This window comes from Aquarana catesbeiana, linkage group LG01 (assembly GCF_042186555.1).
Source record: "Aquarana catesbeiana isolate 2022-GZ linkage group LG01, ASM4218655v1, whole genome shotgun sequence".
NCBI lineage: Eukaryota > Metazoa > Chordata > Amphibia > Anura > Ranidae > Aquarana > Aquarana catesbeiana.
The window spans coordinates 168,059,457-168,078,667 of record NC_133324.1 but is presented as its reverse complement, the minus strand read 5'-3'; the positions used below and the strand labels follow the sequence as shown (position 1 = coordinate 168,078,667).

At 40.8% G+C, this 19,211-nt stretch overlaps 1 protein-coding gene across 2 annotated transcripts in view; it reads left to right on the top strand.

The window, feature by feature from the left end:
• Positions 1 to 19,211, top strand: part of SKIC3 (SKI3 subunit of superkiller complex) — a 214,149-nt gene that overhangs the window by 84,499 nt on the left and 110,439 nt on the right. For both annotated transcript variants that reach the window (XM_073624527.1, XM_073624528.1), the window contains exons 14-24: positions 4,070 to 4,196; positions 6,662 to 6,841; positions 8,567 to 8,691; positions 10,154 to 10,407; positions 11,910 to 12,012; positions 14,926 to 15,102; positions 16,909 to 17,053; positions 17,657 to 17,735; positions 18,156 to 18,217; positions 18,315 to 18,371; positions 18,476 to 18,544. In XM_073624527.1, the coding sequence (XP_073480628.1) occupies positions 4,070 to 4,196; positions 6,662 to 6,841; positions 8,567 to 8,691; positions 10,154 to 10,407; positions 11,910 to 12,012; positions 14,926 to 15,102; positions 16,909 to 17,053; positions 17,657 to 17,735; positions 18,156 to 18,217; positions 18,315 to 18,371; positions 18,476 to 18,544 (1,378 nt within the window). The remainder of the gene's footprint in view (positions 1 to 4,069; positions 4,197 to 6,661; positions 6,842 to 8,566; positions 8,692 to 10,153; positions 10,408 to 11,909; positions 12,013 to 14,925; positions 15,103 to 16,908; positions 17,054 to 17,656; positions 17,736 to 18,155; positions 18,218 to 18,314; positions 18,372 to 18,475; positions 18,545 to 19,211) is intronic.

Below are 19,211 nucleotides of genomic sequence, written 5' to 3'. Positions count from 1 at the left end.
TGCTGGAGGGGGCTTGTTGGCTTAAAGTCGAACTAAAAGCAAAACTTTTTTAATTATGAATAGAATAAGGAAGGGTTATAACTGTATTTATTTTTAGGTTTATTTTTACCATCTGTTTCCATTGGGGGGATTTCCCTTTTCTTCCTGTCCCATAACCAAAACAGGAAATGTGAGAAAATCCCTCTATAGCGAGGAAATCGTTGCCAGAACTAGTGTCTTCCCTGGAAGATAGCCCCATTATTCCTGTTCTGGGGACAGCCCAAAATTTGGGATTTCGGTGGTAAACAGGACAATTAGAGTGAATCTCCCCAATGGGGACACAGACAGCAATAAAAACCTGACAGACATTCTAATCCCTCTCCATTACAGTTTTGCCTTGTAGTTATACTTTAATCTATTAGGAGTGAGTCATGTAGATTGGAGAGATCAGAGAGGAACCAGATTCAGTGGTTTGGTTGCAGGTTAGTACACACTATAGTAGGATATGCTTTGTTCATTTTTCATGTCTGAGGTTTACAACCACTTTAATTTTCTAGTTTTTTGTTTTGTCCCTTTAGGAGCAAAGTATATGAGATTATGTCTTATGCCTCGTACACACGGTCGGGTTTTCCGATGGAAAGAGTGTGATAGGACCTTGTTGTCGGAAATTCCGACCGTGTGTGGGCTCCATCACACATTTTCCATTGGATTTTCCGATACACAAAGTTTGAGAGCTTGCTATAAAATTTTCCAACAACCAAATCCGTTGTCAGAATTTCCAATCGTGTGTACACAAATTCCGACGCACAAAGTGCCACGCATGCTCAGAATAAATAAAGAGATGAAAGCTATTGGCTACTGCCCCGTTTATAGTCCCGACGTACGCGTTTTACGTCACCGCGTTCAGAACGATCGGATTTTCCGACAACTTTGTGCGACCGTGTGTATGCAAGTCAAGTTTGAGCCAACATCCGTCGGAAAAAATCGTAGGATTTTGTTGTCGGAATGTCCGACCGTGTGTACGGGGCATTACTCATTTCTGCCGTTTTCTGTTGAAATAAATGCTGATGGAAATTAATAAGCATGCTTAGCCTTATCTCAGCCAAACATAATGTAAGAGCCTTTTAGAACCTTGGCTGCATTGCCTTTTTATAAAAAGTCATATACACAATGAATTCCATGTACCACTTCTGGTGTTCTTGGAAATATTTTTTTCTTTCTCGAACATCACGGGACACAGAGCCACAGTAATTACTGATGGGTTATATAGGTATCACTGGTGATTGGACACTGGCACACCCTATCAGGAAGTTCAACCCCCTATATAATCCCTCCCCCTTGCAGGGATACCTCAGTTTTTACGCCAGTGTCTTTCCTAAAACCAGTAAGAAGACTGGAGTATTTAGGTCTGATTTTAGATACAAGCCAGGAGAAAATATTTCTACCCCAGGCAAAGATCACTGCTTTGAGAGAGCTGATTCTGACAGTAAGGACCAAGAAGGGTCCCTCAGTCCGCCTTTGTATGAGGCTACTAGGGAAGATGGTGTCTTCATTCGAAGCAGTTCCCTATGCTCAGTTTCACTCAAGAATGCTGCAACACAGTATTCTGTCAACCTGGAACAAGAAGGTTCAGGCATTAGACTTTCCGATGCACCTGTCGCATGCGGTGCATCAGAGCCTCAATTGGTGGCTCATACCCGAAAACCTGCAGAAGGGGAAATCCTTTCTACCGGTTACCTGGACGGTGGTAACAACAGATGCCAGTCTGTCAGGTTGGGGAGCAGTTCTGGAACAGGCTGCGGTCCAAGGGGTATGGTCCAAGACAGAGAGGACCTTACCCATCAACATTCTGGAGATCCGGGCGATACATCTAGCTCTAAAAGCCTGGACTATCAGGCTACAGGGTTGTCCGGTCAGGATCCAGTCCGACAATGCCACAGCAGTGGCTTATGTCAATCATCAGGGAGGCACCCGGAGCCGAGCTGCTCAAAAAGAGGTGAACCAGATCTTAGTCTGGGCAGAGATGCATGTGCCATGCATATCGGCAGTTTTCATCCCGGGAATAGAAAATTGGCAGGCGGACTATCTAAGTCGCCAGCAGTTACTTCCAGGAGAATGGTCTCTGCAGCCCGACGTCTTTTGGGCCATATGCCAAAGATGGGGGGTTCCAGATGTAGTTCTCTTTGCATCCCGATTGAACAAAAAGATAGACAGATTTGTGGCAAGGACAAAAGATCCTCTTGCATGCGGGACGGATGCGTTGGTGATTCCGTGGCATCGGTTCTCACTGATTTACGCATTCCCGCCTATTCTGCTACTACCACGACTCCTTCGCAGGATCAGGCAGGAAAGGAAGTCGGTACTTCTGGTGGCCCCCGCTTGGCCCAGAAGGATTTGGTATGCAGAAATAGTAAGGATGACGGTGGGTTCCCCGTGGACCCTACCGGTACGCCCAGACCTGTTATCTCAGGGTCCAGTGTTCCATCCTGCCTTACAAACGCTAAATTTGACGGTTTGGCTATTGAGACCCACGTTCTGAAGAGTCGTGGGCTCTCAGGTCCTGTCATATCTACCTTGATTAATGCAAGGAAGCCAGCTTCCAGGATGATTTATCATAGAGTCTGGAAGGCTTATATAACCTGGTGTGAATCCAGAGGTTGGCATCCCAGGAAATATGTCATAGGTAGAATCCTTGATTTTCTACAGATGGGATTAGAGATGAAGCTGGCCTTGAGTACCATCAAGGGCCAGGTTTCTGCTTTATCAGTATTATTTCAGCGGCCACTTCGCATTCTTTGGTCCGAAACTTTATGCAGGGGGTGATGCGTCTTAATCCTCCGGTTAAAGCGCCCCTAAACCCCTGGGACTCGAATTTGGTCCTGGCTGTGTTACAGAAACAGCCTTTTGAACCAATAAGTCAGATTCCTTTGGTCTTGTTGACAAGCAAATTAATTTTTCTGGTGGCCATCTCTTCTGCTAGAAGAGTATCAGAATTAGCAGCTCTTTCCTGTAAGGAGCCTTATTTGATTATACACAAGGATAGAGTGGTACTACGCCCTCATCCTAGTTTTTTACCGAAGGTGGTTTCTGATTTTCATTTAAACCAAGACATTGTTCTACCTTCCTTTTTTCCAGATCCCTGTTCTCCGGAAGAGAGATCTCTACATTCGTTGGATGTAGTAAGAGCAGTTAAGGCCTATCTAGGGGCAACTACTCAGATCCGCAAGACGGATGTTTTGTTTGTGCTGCCAGAGGGTCCCAATAGAGGACAGGCAGCGTCAAAAGCTACCATTTCTAAATGGATTCGACAGTTGATCATTCAAGCTTACGGTTTGAAACAGAAGATTCCTCCGTTTCAGATCAGGGCACATTCCACAAGGGCTATTGGTGCTTCTTGGGCAGTGCATCACCGGGCCTCTATGGCTCAAATCTGCAAGGCCGCAACCTGGTCTTCAGTTCATACATTCACCAGATTCTATCAGGTGGATGTGAGAAGGCATGAGGATATCGCCTTTGGGCGTAGTGTGCTGCAGGCAGCGGTACAGGGTCCTCAGGTCTGATTGCACCCTACTTGGTCGTGGTTCCCCCCCCTCAGATAGCATTGCTCTGGGACATCCCATCAGTAATTACTGTGGCTCTGTGTCCCGTGATGTTCGAGAAAGAAAATAGGATTTTTTAAAACAGCTTACCTGTAAAATCCTTTTCTTTCGAAGGACATCACGGGACACAGAGGTCCCGCCCCGCTTCTAATACACTATATTGCTTGGCTACAAAACTGAGGTATCCCTGCAAGGGGGAGGGATTATATAGGGGGTTGAACTTCCTGATAGGGTGTGCCAGTGTCCAATCACCAGTGATACCTATATAACCCATCAGTAATTACTGTGGCTCTGTGTCCCGTGATGTCCTTCGAAAGAAAAGGATTTTACAGGTAAGCTGTTTTAAAAAATCCTATTATTAGCATTCATTATTTATCCAGTCTGGTCTTGCCAGTACAGAATGTCTCATGCTGGTAGGAAGATTATGGTTGGGAAGCAGCTTTTTTCATGAAACTATGCAACACATGTATCATTTTTGTATTGTGTTTCAGTTTTCAGAGTGCCATTGAGAGAAACCTGGAGGATGCAAACTATTATTACTATCTTGGACTCACTTACTGGTTTATGAGCGAAGAAACCAAGAGAGACAAAACAAAGTCTGTTACACAGTTTTTAAAGGTAATTAAACATTTTTGTATTTTTTAAAATCTTTGGGTGGTGGTCACTGTAGATTGGGATTACTGGTAGTTTGATCACTTTGTTGATCATTATCCCTCAATTTACCAGTAATTCAGAAGCTGGTTTTCTAAGCTCTGGTCAAATATGCCCGGCCCCCTGTTAGCATGTCTTGTGCAGATAAAACTTTTGATGGTTACAGAATAAACACATCAATCATTATGTACATTTGAACTGGCCATATACGTACAGAGTGGAGAAAAAAAAAAAGAAGTAGGCTGTCATGTAAGAAATTGGAAAAAATAGTGGATAAGAAGGCCTGAACCAAGATTTTTGAATGGCTATATGATGCAGTAGCAAATTTTCTTTGTTTGCTTTTGTATACTGTTCTATAAATCACCATGATGCAATGGGGGTTTAAGGCAATACATCTTGAACCATGTATTGTTAGGCCAAAAAGCTGAATATTTTTTCATTGTATTTAGTGGTTTCAGACGTTCAATATTTTTAAAATGATATCCTAATTTCCTAGACCAGAGTTGTTTTTAGGGTTTAATTACAAGCTTACCGCATTTTATAATTAATCTGCCAATATGGGATGGTACATACAGGATTTTGACTGCTTATGCCAAACAGCTGGACTTTTACATTTGACAAACTTTAGGCGGGTTCACACTTGTGCGCTGTGGTTTGGGTGCAGCGCAATTGTATTTGCGTTTTTACACCCGGTTTCGGGTGCATTCCCATTAACTTTCATTAGACCGAGCGTTTTCTGAAAGCACATTAAAAATGTAGCATGTAGTCATTGGAAGCGCACCTAAAACCCCATGCAAATTGTGCTTAAACCATGCTGCACCCAAACCGCAGGGATACATGGGAGGAAGAGGGGGAATGGACGGCCACCCATTCCTGAGGGTGTTTGGAAGCGATCAAGCAGCTGCCCAGCCGCCTGATCACTTCGATCTGACAGCCGCGTGGGATTGTGTGTAAAACCCCATGCTGCTACCAATGTCATTTCTATGTCAGCAGCAGCAAAAGGGTTAAGGCCTCATGCACACAGGACCTTTTTTTTTTCCTGCCCTGGATGCTTTTGCTCTAGGAAAGGAAAAAAGCTGTTTAAAAGATGAGCCTAAAGCTGCGTTTAGGAGCATCAAACATTTGGGCGATCATTTATTCCATTTGGCCAGAATATTAATTTATTCTGCAGAACAAATAGAGAAAAATCTCAGCCACCGGACCATTCAAGCCCAGCCTGTAATAATGATAGCAGCCTCAGCCTAACTCCATCATGGATGACTAAGACCCATGGGTGGGGTGAAACATTGTCGGGGGCGTGGCCTGGATGGAGTTAGGCTGAGGCTGCCATCACTTATTATACGCTGGGCTCGTATGGTGTGCGGTGGCTGAGATTTTTCTATATTTGTTCTGTGGATTACATGGAGTAAGGGCGGACTCCTAGCTGACCTCAGTGGAACACACCGAATGGGGGATATAGATGCCGGGGAGGAGACCCTAAAGTAGGTTCACATTAACTTATTCTGGCCAGTGAAACCAATGAATGCTCAAGCGCTAAACGCTACTAGCAATTAGGCGCATCTAGCATTTTTCCTATCAACACACTCCTCTCCACGCACACCATTCACACTAGAGTGAGAACAATAATTCTAGGACCATCATTTAACGTTAACTCTAAAATGATGACCCTTAAAGGCTTTTAAAGCATTGCCTATGCATGAGTTTGGGTATCAGTATTGCCTCTTCATGGGTCCTCACAATTTTAAGGGAGATAGATAGATAGATATAGATCTCTCTCTCCCTCTCGCTATATATAATTTATTTATTATAATGGGTAATACATTGTGTGTGTACACTAAAATGTACTTTTTGTATTGATACATGTTCCCCATGCCTCTTTTGACAGTAGTTTGCCTATTACCCCTAAAAATTAGCAGAATTTATCAAGAACCACCCTCCCATAGACTTAAATGGGGATTTTCCTCTTAAGTTTTGGTTTCAAACCATTCTTGGGAGATTTGCCCATCGCTATTCACTGGGGATTCTACCTGTGTTTACTTTGAGCCTTCTGTGTTCCTTCTGTGGATAGAGCAGAGCACAGATCTGAATGATCATCCCTGAGCAACTGCTTACAATACAGGATAATTGTCATCCCAGACAGTTACTCATGGAACATATGAGTTTCAATCCTTCCCCATGTGGTATGAAGAGAAAGTTTTGCTTTCACTGCTGGAGTATTTTTGACACCAGGAATCACAACTAAAGGTGTAGACCCATGATTCTAAAGCATTAATATGACACATCTCAATGATGTTTGCTTTTCCTAGGCAGACTAGGATGCTCAGCTTGCAGTATGGTTGTTTGTGGACTGTTTTTTTTTTTTTTTCTTCTTTTTTTTTTTTTTTTTTTTTTGATTAAACTATGTAATTTGTTTGTTATCCTTTGATCTGCAGGCTGCAAAACTGGACTCCTGTCATTCCAAAGTATTTTGCTACTTGGGACATTACTACAAAGAAGTAGCTGGTGACAAAGGGCGAGCTCGAGGATGCTATAAGAAGGCATTTGACCTAGATAAGAAAGATGGAGAGTCGGGAGCAGCGGCTGTGGACCTAAGTATGGATCTTGGTGATATGGTAATTAAGCCTATTGATTTATCAAAGGAAAACTATTATGGTTTGGGGGCAAAGCATAATCTTTGGTTTTTCAGTTAACCTTTAGTACAGAGTACATTTATGACCATAGATTTCACAAAGCACTATGGAATTTTTTTAACCCCTTTATGACAAGTGTTTGCACATATGCAGCCTCACTTAAGTGGGTCTTGTTCCATTGGGCCACATATGTGCACACCTATGTTTGTGTTGGGAGCATGCTGCACAGCACACTCCCAGTGTGGAGACTGAGCTGGCACTGATGGCTCCAAGTGTCATACTAACGATCGGGAGGACCAGCTCTCGATCGCATGATTGCTGTACTGCCTGTGATTTTCTATCACAGCAATCAGTGATTATACAACCAGTCCCTATGTTCTTTTGTCCTCTTGAATTGAGAAAAATATACACTGCATCTTTTTCTCCTTGCTATAAGAGACGTATGGCAACAAGTATGTGTAAAAAATAAAGAAAAAATAAGGTAGAGCAAGGTTTGCTGTAGGTTGAGGTCAGTGTGTTTTTTTGTAGGTTAATTTTTTTTTTTTTTTTTATTTGGTGCCAAATTAATATCTGTGTGTGTTGGGTAGCATAACAAAGCAAAATGTGGTGTTTCTGGTAAAGGTACAAACAACAAATAACAGCAATATGTGGTATTGCATCGATCGCCAGGAGTAGAAGAATCTATTTTGGGTTGTTCTACTACTAAACTAGTAGAGCATTTTTAATTTTCAAAGTCAGTTTGATTTAGTTTAGTGAGTGAGGTAAACCAAAGTGAAAACTCAATTGTGTTATTGAAAAATTAAACAGGATGGTTGATTGCAAAGAGAACATGATTTTCTCTTTGTGTAAATCAAGCCCAGTAGTGTAAAATCTACAGCAGATCTATGGACATCATGTGTCTGCCAGTCCACGTATGAGTTCTGGCACCCTAGAGGCTAGCACACACGTTCGGATTTTCGGCAGGGAATTGTGTGATGACAGACTGTTGGCCTAAAATCTGACTGTTAGTATGGAGCGACAATTGTCGTCCAACTTTCCGCCAACAAATGTTGGATGGCAGGCTAGTAAAATTTCCGTGGACAATGGTCTGTTGTCAGATTTTCGTATTGTGTGTACACAAGTCCATCACACAAAAGTCCAAAGTACAAACACGCATGCTCGGAATCAATGCTCACCAAACACGACATTAGCAGAAGGTGCCCAAAGGGTGGTGCTCATGAGCTGAATTTCCACGTAGTACATCACTACGTTTGTGTTTGTTGGCCGACAATTGTGTACCGTTTGTATGCAAGACAAGTTCCTGGCACACGCCCTTTGGACAAAAGTCTGACACTTTGTTGGCCAACAATCCGATTGTGTGTACTTAAGGTAGAGGATGTCGTTTTTGTTTTTTTTTTTTCTCCAACCAGCAAGTTGAATGTAAAAAACTGACCCAATTCCTCCATTCACACACTCGATGTGGATGGGGGAATCCTCCCCCTGAGTCCTTGTATTCTGACAGCTGGATGCATTCTTGGTGAATGTATCCAGCTGGAATAAATGTTTTGCTGACCTGTGATGTACTAGATTTTGCAGCACTTCACTTTCTGATTATGATAAAGCAGGTTGTAAACATATTGAGTATTCGCTTTTACATATTAAAAGTGTGTTTTGTATATTTGGCTGTGCAGTTCTGTAATTTTACTGAAATTTATCTCTGTCTTCCAGGACACAGCATTAGCTATTTTGTCAGCTGTTACAGAAAAGGCAAGCGCAGGAACAGCAAAATGGGCTTGGCTTAGGCGAGGTCTCTTCTATCTGAGAGCTGGTCAGCATTCTAAAGCCGTGTCTGAGTAAGTTTGCAGTGCCATGTTTACCAAACTTGGCTCATTTATAGGTTAAATCGTTTTTTTTTCTTTTAAATTGTTTGTTTAGCTAAAACATATATCTTAGTGTTGGCTAGAGTAGAACATTGTTAGAACTTAGAACTGCTATCTGGAGCTCCATTTCCCTCACACTGGGTGCAGCTGTTACACTAGAAAGGAAGAGAAAACCTGCAATAGGGACACAGACAGCAATAAATAGCTCACAGGGGTTCTAGTCTTCAACTACTGTACTAAAATAATAGCGTTCTATGTCTGTTAGTGTCAAAAGAGCATTTGTGAGGTCAGGTACTGATGTTGGATGAGATAACCCTTCTCACAATTGGCCTTCCACTTGGTCCCATTGGGGTTGAGGTTTAGGGTTCTATGCAGGCCACAGAAGTTTCTCTGCTCCAAATCTGTCAAATTGTGTCATTTATAAATCTGGCTTTGAACACGGGGCACAGTCATGTTAAAAACAGTATAGGTTCCTCCTCAAACTGTTGCCTGAAGGCTGGAAATTCCTAAACTCTGTTTTCTGGAGGAGTGTCCATATAGTAGGTATCCACAAACCTTTGGCCATATAGTTTGTCATTTAATGCTTAGACTTTCTGCAGGGAATTAATTGTTTTGGCTTAAAGCCTTGTACACACTAGTATTTTTTTTTTTTTTATTTAACCCAGCAGGCTGAACAGAAAAAAACTGAAGAGCTCAGGAGGAGCCGCTGTACTAACAATCGGATGGTAGTATAGCTATCTCCTCTGCTAAACTATTGTGTTTTGACATGGGGATGGCTCCCTGCCAGATCACAACCATCGGCGCTCTCAGCTATTGGCTGAGGGCGCTGATCAGGAGCCAATCGGCAGACCTTTTACGGTTATGACCCTTTGACAGAAGCTGGATGTTCCAGCTTCTGTTGGACTGTGTGCCATACACACATGCAGAATGTTGCCTGATATTCGACCCGTGCGTACTAGGCTAAAATGGCTAAAGTGAAGGTTCTTGGCCAAAAGTGCAAATTATCACCATGAAAAACTAGAAATGTTTCATAACTAAACTTGACTCGTATGTCACTGAGATTTGCAATGTTCTTATTTCACAACCAAATAGCTATAATGGAGGATACCTTTTACTATTTCCACTGTGTAATTCTAAAAGCTCTCTTCACAGCATGCTTGAACCTTTCTAGCACTCAAGTCTCAATGAATTAATTCTATCAGCAAACCTTGTCATTTGTGAATTTTAGTCTGGCCTCTAACTGTGTCATAATTAGTACTCAATGTGTTTAATTGATCTGCGTGGACTCTCAAAAAGAGCAGTGCGCACTCATCAATAAACACTAACTTTACAATTAGCCCTTTGATTTTTTTTTTTTTTTTTTTTATTGAAATACTGTGAAATGCTTTTATCCATTAGTTTTTATATAATAACTGACACCTCTGTTTTGAATTAGCTTGCACGCTGCACTTAGAGCTGATCCAAAGGATTCCAACTGCTGGGAGTGTTTGGGAGAGGCTTACTTAAGCAGAGGAGGATACACCACTGCACTGAAATCCTTTATGAAAGCCAGTGAACTTAACCCAAATTCAATATATAGTGCGTACAAGATAGCCTCCATCAAGCAGATCCTGGGGACTTTTAAAGAGGCTGCGACAGAATATCAGCAAATTATTAAGAAGTCTGGAGAATATGTGCCTGCACTAAAAGGTATTACAAGGATGATGTCATTACATCCACAGTGAACCAATCTATGTCCACCATAGGGACAAGATCATTGCATATGTAGCCTTATTTTATCTGTACTCCTGTACCCAACTTAAAGTGATAAAGGCAGAAGTTTTTTTATCTTAATACATTTTATGTATTAAAGTGGCTGTAAACCCTTACATATACCCAGTGAAGTGAACAGGCTCAGATGATACACAGAGATGAAACAAATCCTCCTACATAAGTTGTATATCTTCAGCTTTATATATGATTTAGAAAGTGGGCATCCTGTTAGAACTTTCTCTTCCTGATTCCCCTGTGGGTGTGGATTCTTGCCATACACTGTGAGACAGCTGATTGGAGCAAAGGCACACACCCCCCTTCACATAGCCAGACACTTGCAGAGCTGTGCTGTGAATTGACCAGCTCTCTGCTAATCTATTTATAGCACCCACCCTGACAAAATTCAGCCTGGCTTTTATCACAGTTGATGGAGAACTTCTCATAAATCATGCTGATAACAGGAGAACAGAGCAGGAGAAAGCCACAGGACTTAGGGCTTTGAAGAGAGATAAGAAAACACTGCAGATATATATGCCCAGCTCAAATTTCATGAATGGGGTTTACATCCACTTTAAGATAAAAAGCCTTCTGTGTGTAACATCCCCCCTCAGCCCCTCTAATACTTACATCAGGTCCCTCTAGATCCAACGATGTTGCAGGAGTGTCTCGGCTGCCTGGGACTCCCCTCTTCATTGGCTGAGACAGCAGTGCGGTCAATCAAAGTCTGTCAGCCAATGAGGAGAGAAAGGGGCTGGGCCGGGCCGTGGCTCGGTGTCTGAATGGACACAGGGAGCTGCAGCTCGGTTTGAGTGCCCTCATAGGCACTGAACAGGAGGGAGAGGCCAAGAGCACCGAAGAGGGACCCGAGAAGAGGAGGATCAGGGCTGCTCTGTGCAAAACCAATACACAGAGCAGGTAAGTATAACATGTTTGTTATTTTTGACTTAAAAAAAAAAAAAAAGAGACTTTACAATCACTTTAATGAAGCACAGACTAATATTAATATATATATATATATATATATATATATATATATATATATATATATATATATATAGAGTCTGTGCTTCATTAAAGTGATTGATTGTATAGTATGTAACATGTGTATATATATATATATAGCTATATACACTGCACCAAATTCTAAGAAGATGTACAAAAGATCTGCAAGTGAGGTCTCTTCAACCACTCTTCTTCTACTATGTTTTCACCTTTAAATAAAAATCTGAAAATGCCTTCTGGGTTTGGATCGAGTTTTTAATGCGTGTGGTATATCAATTTTTTTTTTTTAATTTGTACCTTTCTATCATTCCCAATTTTGAATCATTTCTATCATTTCCAATCTGAAATAATTTTATTGGTAATAGAATATGGTTTTCAACAGCATTGTTGTTTTTTTTTTGTTCCTTCATTTTTCTTCAACTTTTTGTCTCTTCCAGGTCTTGGCGAATGCCATTTAATGCTTGCAAAAGGTGCACTTGCAGATTTCCTGGATGCTAAGGCAGTGGCTGCCATAGAAAAAGGGCTTGCATACCTGACAAGGTTGGTGTCTTTTAATCAAGGTTTTCATTCCATTGATTCCAAGAAGATTTAAAAAAATAAACACAGAGTAATGCAGTTATCTATTCATTTAAAATTCATTAAATTATTGAACCATCAGTCTGGTTACTGTCTGCCCTTCTAAGTAAGTTTCGGCCTGTTTATTTTCTGTTCTCCTGGTTATCAGTTAATAGTAAATCCTAAAGTTACAGCTGTCACTTGAACATGAGGTGAGAAGAAATCTTTTATTGTAGACATCTGTAGAAAGAGGGCATTGCAGCTCTCTTCCTGTAGTGTCTTATGGACACAACTGGGACACACTGTAAAAAAAAAAAAAAAAAAAAATTGATGGGAAAAGAAGTTTCTTTTCAGATACATTTAAAAGCTGAACTCCAGTTGAAATTAAATAAAATAGGTAGCCAATTGAAAGATGTAATAAAAACAAAGCTGTTTCCGCCATACTCGCCTTCGATTCAGAGCGGCTTCTGTAGTACTTTTTTGCATTACATGTTGTCCTCAGTCTTTAGGGTTAAATGATGGCCAGCGTCATTCAGCCTATTTCCTCTGGTCAGTGGCTTTGTTGTCCCCTAAACGCACCTCTTTATGCTGCCTGTAGCTCCACCCCATTCTAAAGCCCAAATTACGGTTGTTCCTTCTGGGAGGGAGGTACAGCCAAGATAGAGCTCCCAACCATTCTCTTTGCTGAGTGACCTTTAACTATTACGAATGAAGCACTGCTTGTTCATTCATAAATGTAAAAGATCACTCAGAGCTTTGACTGTGTGTCATCTGTCTTCTTGTTCCCTGTATGTGTAAAAGCAGTCATAGATATATCATACAGAGCCACAGCTCTGAGTGATCTTTTAATTTTATGAATGAACAAGCAGTCCTGTTTGTTCATTCATAATAGTGAGGGATCACTCAGTGGATGCGGGCTGTGTGATCTTTTAGCAGTTGCTTTTCCGCATACACAGCTCTGGCCCTGCTGTGGGCTGTGTGATCTTTTGTTGGCTGCTTTTACACATACATAGCCATGTCCCTGATGAAGCGCTGTGTGATCATTTACTTTGATGAATGAACAATCAGCGATATCAGGTCGGTGTCATGAATGACACAGCTCGGCAGTGGTGATGGTTCATTCTAAGTGTGGAAGATTGCTTAGCACTTTGAGACTGTTATTCATCTGCTGTGGCTATGTACAATGTATGTATGTTTAGATGCAGCCTCAGATCGACAGACACACATCACCACTGGCTATGTGATCTTTGTGAATGGCAGTATTGGACTCCAGGGTGGCCCCTGCTGCCTGCTTACCAGAGCGGTCGCTCACAAATCCATCTCGCATTGTTATGGCTGCGGGAGAAAAAATGTCTAACCACGCTGCGTAGCAACCGAGAGACAGATTTGAACGTGACGAGTGCTAGATACGTTTGGTCCCCTGGGAGAATAAATATTAATAATAATATGCTATTATTTTATAAAATAATTCTTCTTTAACAGCTTCCCTCCTGGCCTATATACAAATGATGTCGAGTGGGAGCAGTGCTGTTCTGGGTGGACATCGTATGACGTCCTCCCAGTCACGTGCCTCCCACATGCCATAGGAGTGGGCAGCAATGCGATCTGGCACCCACTGTCCACCAATCATTGTACCAGGCCGGCCCCAGTACTAATCACAACAATCGCATGACAGTTGTACACAATGAATGGCTTTCATTCATAGCTATTCATTGTGTACTATTGAGATAATCTCTGTGATTGGTCAGTGATCACATGGTAAAGACATGGCCAATCACAGCTATCACAATAGTACACTATGAATGAATTAATGCCATTCATAAAAATTATTGCTTATAACATTGATAATCACTGCAACTATGTGTAACTAGTGTAACTATGGTAACACTGCATTGCTCTGGTCACAGAATGTAAAATAAAAACATTTAAACAAATTGCAAAAAATGATTTAATTTTTCTTTCTATTTTACATACTGTCACCAGTCAGTAACCTGATCACCGCCACACCAATCATATGATGACGCTGTACTGCTCTGGTGACAGTATGTTACAAATTATTTCCAAAAAATTGTGACAAAACACTACAACTTCAAAAAGCTCACCATGTCTCTTACTAAATACCCTGGACTGTACGTTCCAAAAAGGGGCAATTTGAGGGGTATTTGTACTGTCCTGGCATTTTAGGACCTCAAGAAATGAGAGAGGCCATCGGGACTGATCAATTTTCACATATATACCATAGTTTGTAAACAATGTAACTTTCCTAATATTGTATACTGATTTGGGTTATTTTTACCAAAGAAGTGTAGCAGAATACCTTTTGGCCTAGATATATGAAGAAAGATTATTTGCAAAATTTTATAACAGAAATGCAGAAAAACATTTTCTTTTTGTTTTTTTACGGGTTTTAAAATTTTCTGTATTTTTTTAGCAAAGAATAAAAAACCCAGTGGTGACTAAATGCCACCAGAAGAAAGCTCTATCTGTCTAAAAAAGATAAAAATTTAATCTGGATACAGTGTTGATGACTGAGTAATTGTCATTCAAAGTGTGACAGTGCTGAAAACTGAAAATTGGTTAGAGTGTCCAGTATTGAAGTGGGTAAAGATGGTTATGAACTCTTCAACAGTCTATGCTTAGACAGTCAGTTAGAAGCAGCCTTCCAAGCCTTGTAAAAGTGATCAGCTGCTTGGATCACTTTTACTGGAATGCTGATCACCAGCTGTAAACTGGGCCACAAGAGGTTAAAGGCCAATGTTTCCAGCAGGGTTTGGAGTAAAATGTTTTGGGTAAAGATCTATGCATATCAGTGGTGTATTGGGTGCTTGCTGGAAGTTCCACTTTAATATTTTTGTATTTAATTTCTGTATTTACTAAAGGCATTGTATTTAATTTCAGAGCGGTTCAGCAGCGGCCAGATCTTGTATGTTTATGGAAACTTCTTGGCGATGCCTGTACCTCTCTTTATGCAGTCTCACCAGCTAAAGTCAAAATCAATGTGCTGGGTGCCCTTGTTGGGCAGAATGAAGGCCATCGAGTGATTGGTAAATCAGAAGCCTTAGAGCTTGGAGCAAGGTAAGAATTGTGTGTATATTTCGACTACTGCAGAACCACACTGCAAATATTGAACAGTCTGCAGTAAAAAGTGGCTATGCTAAAGTACACATGTTAAACCATAACTCCAAACTATTTATTTTATATATTTATTTTTTTAACTTTTGTAACCCATATATTAACCAGTTCCGGACCGTCCACCATCGTTATACGTCGGTAATTTGAAGAGGAATATTGTTGTTGTGGCAGCAGCCAACTGCCATAACCTCGATATCCTCTTCTTCAGCAGGCGGTCTGCTTCAAGATAAAAGTGGTCTCTGTGGCGGATTCGCCGCAAGATCACTTTTATCGGCGGCGGGAGACGGGCCCCGCTCCGGTGCCCTCCGTCGCTTACCGGGGCTGTCGGCAGCAGCGGAGGCGATCGGATTTTCCCCCGTGTGTGACATGGAGACGAGTGAGGGGAATATGGCCCCCACCCATCTCCATATCATTGCAGGGTGGAAGCGATGTCAAAACGTCACTTCTGCCTATAGCTCTTATAGGGCCATTTTTTTTGTATATTTTTTAAATGACCGTTTTTTTTTTTTGTTTTTGTTTTTTATTGCGTTTTAGTGTACATATGAGATCTGAGGTCTTTTTGACCCCGGAGATCATATTTAAGAGGTCCTGTCATGCTTTTTTTCTATTACAAGGGATGTTTACATTCCTTGTAATAGGAGTAAAAGTGACACTTTTTTTAAAAGAACAGTGTAAAAATTTAAAATAAAAGGTAAAATAAATAAGAAAAACTAAGTACATCTTTTAAACGTGCCCCATCCCAACAAGCTTATGTGCAGAAGCGAATGCATACGTGAGTAGCGCCCGCATATGAAAACGGTGTTCAAACCACACATGTGAGGTATCACTGCAATCAGTAGAGCAAGAGCAATAATTCTAGCCCTAGACCTCCTCTGTAACTCAAAACATGCAACCTGTAGAATTTTTTAAACATCGCCTATGGAGATTTTTAAGGGTAAAAGTTTGTCACCATTCCACGAGCGGGCGCAATTTTGAAGCGTGACATGTTGGGTATCAATGTACTCGGTGTAACATTATCTTTCACAATATAAAAAAAATCGGGCTAACTTTACTGTTGTCTTATTTTTTTATTCAAAAAAGTGTAATTTTTCCAAAAAAAGTGCTCTTGTAAGACCGCTGCGCAAATACGGTGCGACAGAAAGTATTGCAACGACCGCCATTTTATTCTCTAGGGTGTTAGAAAAAAATGTATAATGTTTGGGGGTTCTAAGTAATTTTCTAGCAAAAAAAAAAAAATGTTTTTAACTTGTAAACAACAAATCTCAGAAAGAGGCTCGGTCCTTAAGTGTTTAAATAATAAAAAAAATGAAAAGCTCTGAAAGTTTCCCCCAGCTTCTTACTCTGTCCAGAACCACCAGTCTATTTCATCATCACGCAGGCTGAGCTCACAGTACTCCTTGACTGAGCAACACTTATACACTATTATATGAGTGCTGCTCTCTGCAGGAGGAGGGCCTGGAATAAGTGGAAGCATAAAGAATGTGTTACTCCAGCCTTTCATATTCCTGATATGTGCTGCTGTACTTGTATGGGAAAGTATCCTGATCTTTGTATTGCTTCCTGTACGTGCAATCCCTGGTGTTCCTGCCAGTCCCTCCGCTTTCCTATTATAAATGTTTTGCTTTTTATTTCAATTTTAAACTGAATGGGTTGTTTGTGGGGGTTTACATACACTTTAGACTTGCCTTTTTACTACATGAAGGCTTTTAGATTTTTTTTTTTTTTTTAATCTACTGTTCACTTTCCAAGGTGTTATGGGCGAGCATTGAAGATACAATCATCTGCAAATATCTGGTATGATCTTGGCATAAATTATCTTTACCAAGCTCAAAATCTAATGAGCTCTGACAGCCAAGCAAGTGACACAAGTAATTTATTGGAAAGATCTGTGCAGGTATGTTTGTTCTACAAGTATAAAAAGGAGAAACATGTTTTTTACAGAGGTTTACCTGAGCGCTAATTGCATGTTCCTCTACAAATGATGGCTCCTTACTAGACTGTCATGTTCATGTTTTTTTTTGTCTAACAAGACAGCAATAAGCTGCAAACCGACATTACATAAACAAAAATGTGATTTTCTTCGCTGCAGCTTAGGGAACTTTTTAATAGCTGTGAACATAATAAATGGTTCTTTCATATGACTTGTAACATTACTAGTTCTTTTACCCTACAGACTCAGAAATGCTTCACTAAGGCTCGGTTCACACTGCTGTGACATGGAATCCGACTTGTGAGACCCCCAAGTCGCATGACGTCAAATTCCCTTTTGAGAGCTGTCCTAACTGATACTACACAAGTCACTCCTACTTTAGAAAAGGTTCCCGCACTACTTTGGTATGGATTGGGTGCGATTTCAGACCTTGTACAGGCTCTTAAATGGCATCCAAGTTGGAAGGAAGTCGCAGGGCAAAGTCGCACGTCTTTGCCGTTGCAGTAGTGTGAACCTAGCCTAACACATGACTGCCGTGTTTTCACTTGATTTTCTTTTTTTGTTTAGTGTATTAAGAAATCCCTCATGATGGACAGTAGCAATCATCAGTATTGGAATGCACTTGGGGTTGTTTGCTGCTCCAAAGGTATGACCATGTATTGTGGTTTATTATGCATAATTGTTTTTAGAATTTTCTCTTGACTTGGGAACTGCAGACAAAGTGTCAGTGTTGGTGTTCCTATGGCTGCAATTCTGCCATTTTCCCAAGAATTTGGTATTTGGTTTCCTATAGCCTTCTACGCGCCTAGAAAACAGTGCTGGTTCTTTGAAAAAAGACAGCTGGTTCCTGGTTGTTATGGGGACACATTATCTTGTCATCAAAAATAAGAAGGTGCTTGTGCAGGGATTACTATTGAAGAGTTAAATGAAGACTATGATTGTCCCTGGGTGACACAAAGTTCACTTTCCATAATACTCTTACACTGATCATTTTGTAGCTGAAAGACACTTAAAAGTGATAATGGAAAACCATTTCTTGTATTTCTTTATCTATATTTTTTTTCAGGTGTAAACAATAATGTACTTGCGCAACATGCTTTCATCAAGTCAATCCAGTGTCAGCCTAATGTGAGTACTGAATGCTCAGTTAATAACCCAAAACATCCTTTCTACATGTATTGCTGCCTTGTGTTCCTGTTTATTAGTAGTCTCTATTTCTCTACAGAATGCTGTTGCATGGACTAATCTGGGGGCTCTGTATTTAGTGAATGAAAATATACAGGTAAGACACTGTAGAATTTCCCTCCATGCTTGTTGTATAGAATAAGAATATATGTATAAGTTTGTGCTGTAATATATATACATTAAATGTTTGTATTTTTTAAGCTAAGTCATCAAGCTTTCAAAGTTGCCCAGTCTCTTGAACCCTCGTATGTGAGATGCTGGATCGGACAGGTGAGTCCATTTTAAAGAGAATAATTAGTGGTTTTGTAAATATTTATTTTGTAGGTTCCTGATAGAGCAATCTAGTCACCTTAATCAATGCAGTTACACTATATGGCTAAAAAGGATGTGAATACCACTCTAAATTAAGTTCCGGTGAAGGGTACTGGTAATTCTAAAGCAAAGTTACATCTGAGATAATTCTGTGCTTCCAACATGACTGCACAAAGTAAGATCCATAAAGACACTGTTTGATAAGGTGTGGGGGTTCTAAAGTGGCCTTTCGCATAGCCTAATAATCTTAACCTTGCTAAGCATCTTTGATATGAAGTGAAACTCTGATTGCAAACCAGAGTGCAGGGCTCGGGATTGCCTGTTGGGCAGAGTGCAATGGTTCTGGGTACAGAGTCTAGGGGTCAGAAGTATATAACGCACAGAGTGTAGGGGTCAGGAGTATATAATGCACAGAGTGTAGGGATTGGATGTGCTTAATGCACAAAATACAGTAGTCAGGAGTATGTAATGCACAGGCCAGTGTGCAAAACAGAAAGCAGGGGTCAAATTCAACTCCCTCCTCAACCCATCTCATCCAAAGTACAGCATCAGAACTTTAAAGCAAAATTCTGGAAAACAAACACGTTGGTTATCTCCAAAGCTACACTATACTACATTCAGAGGT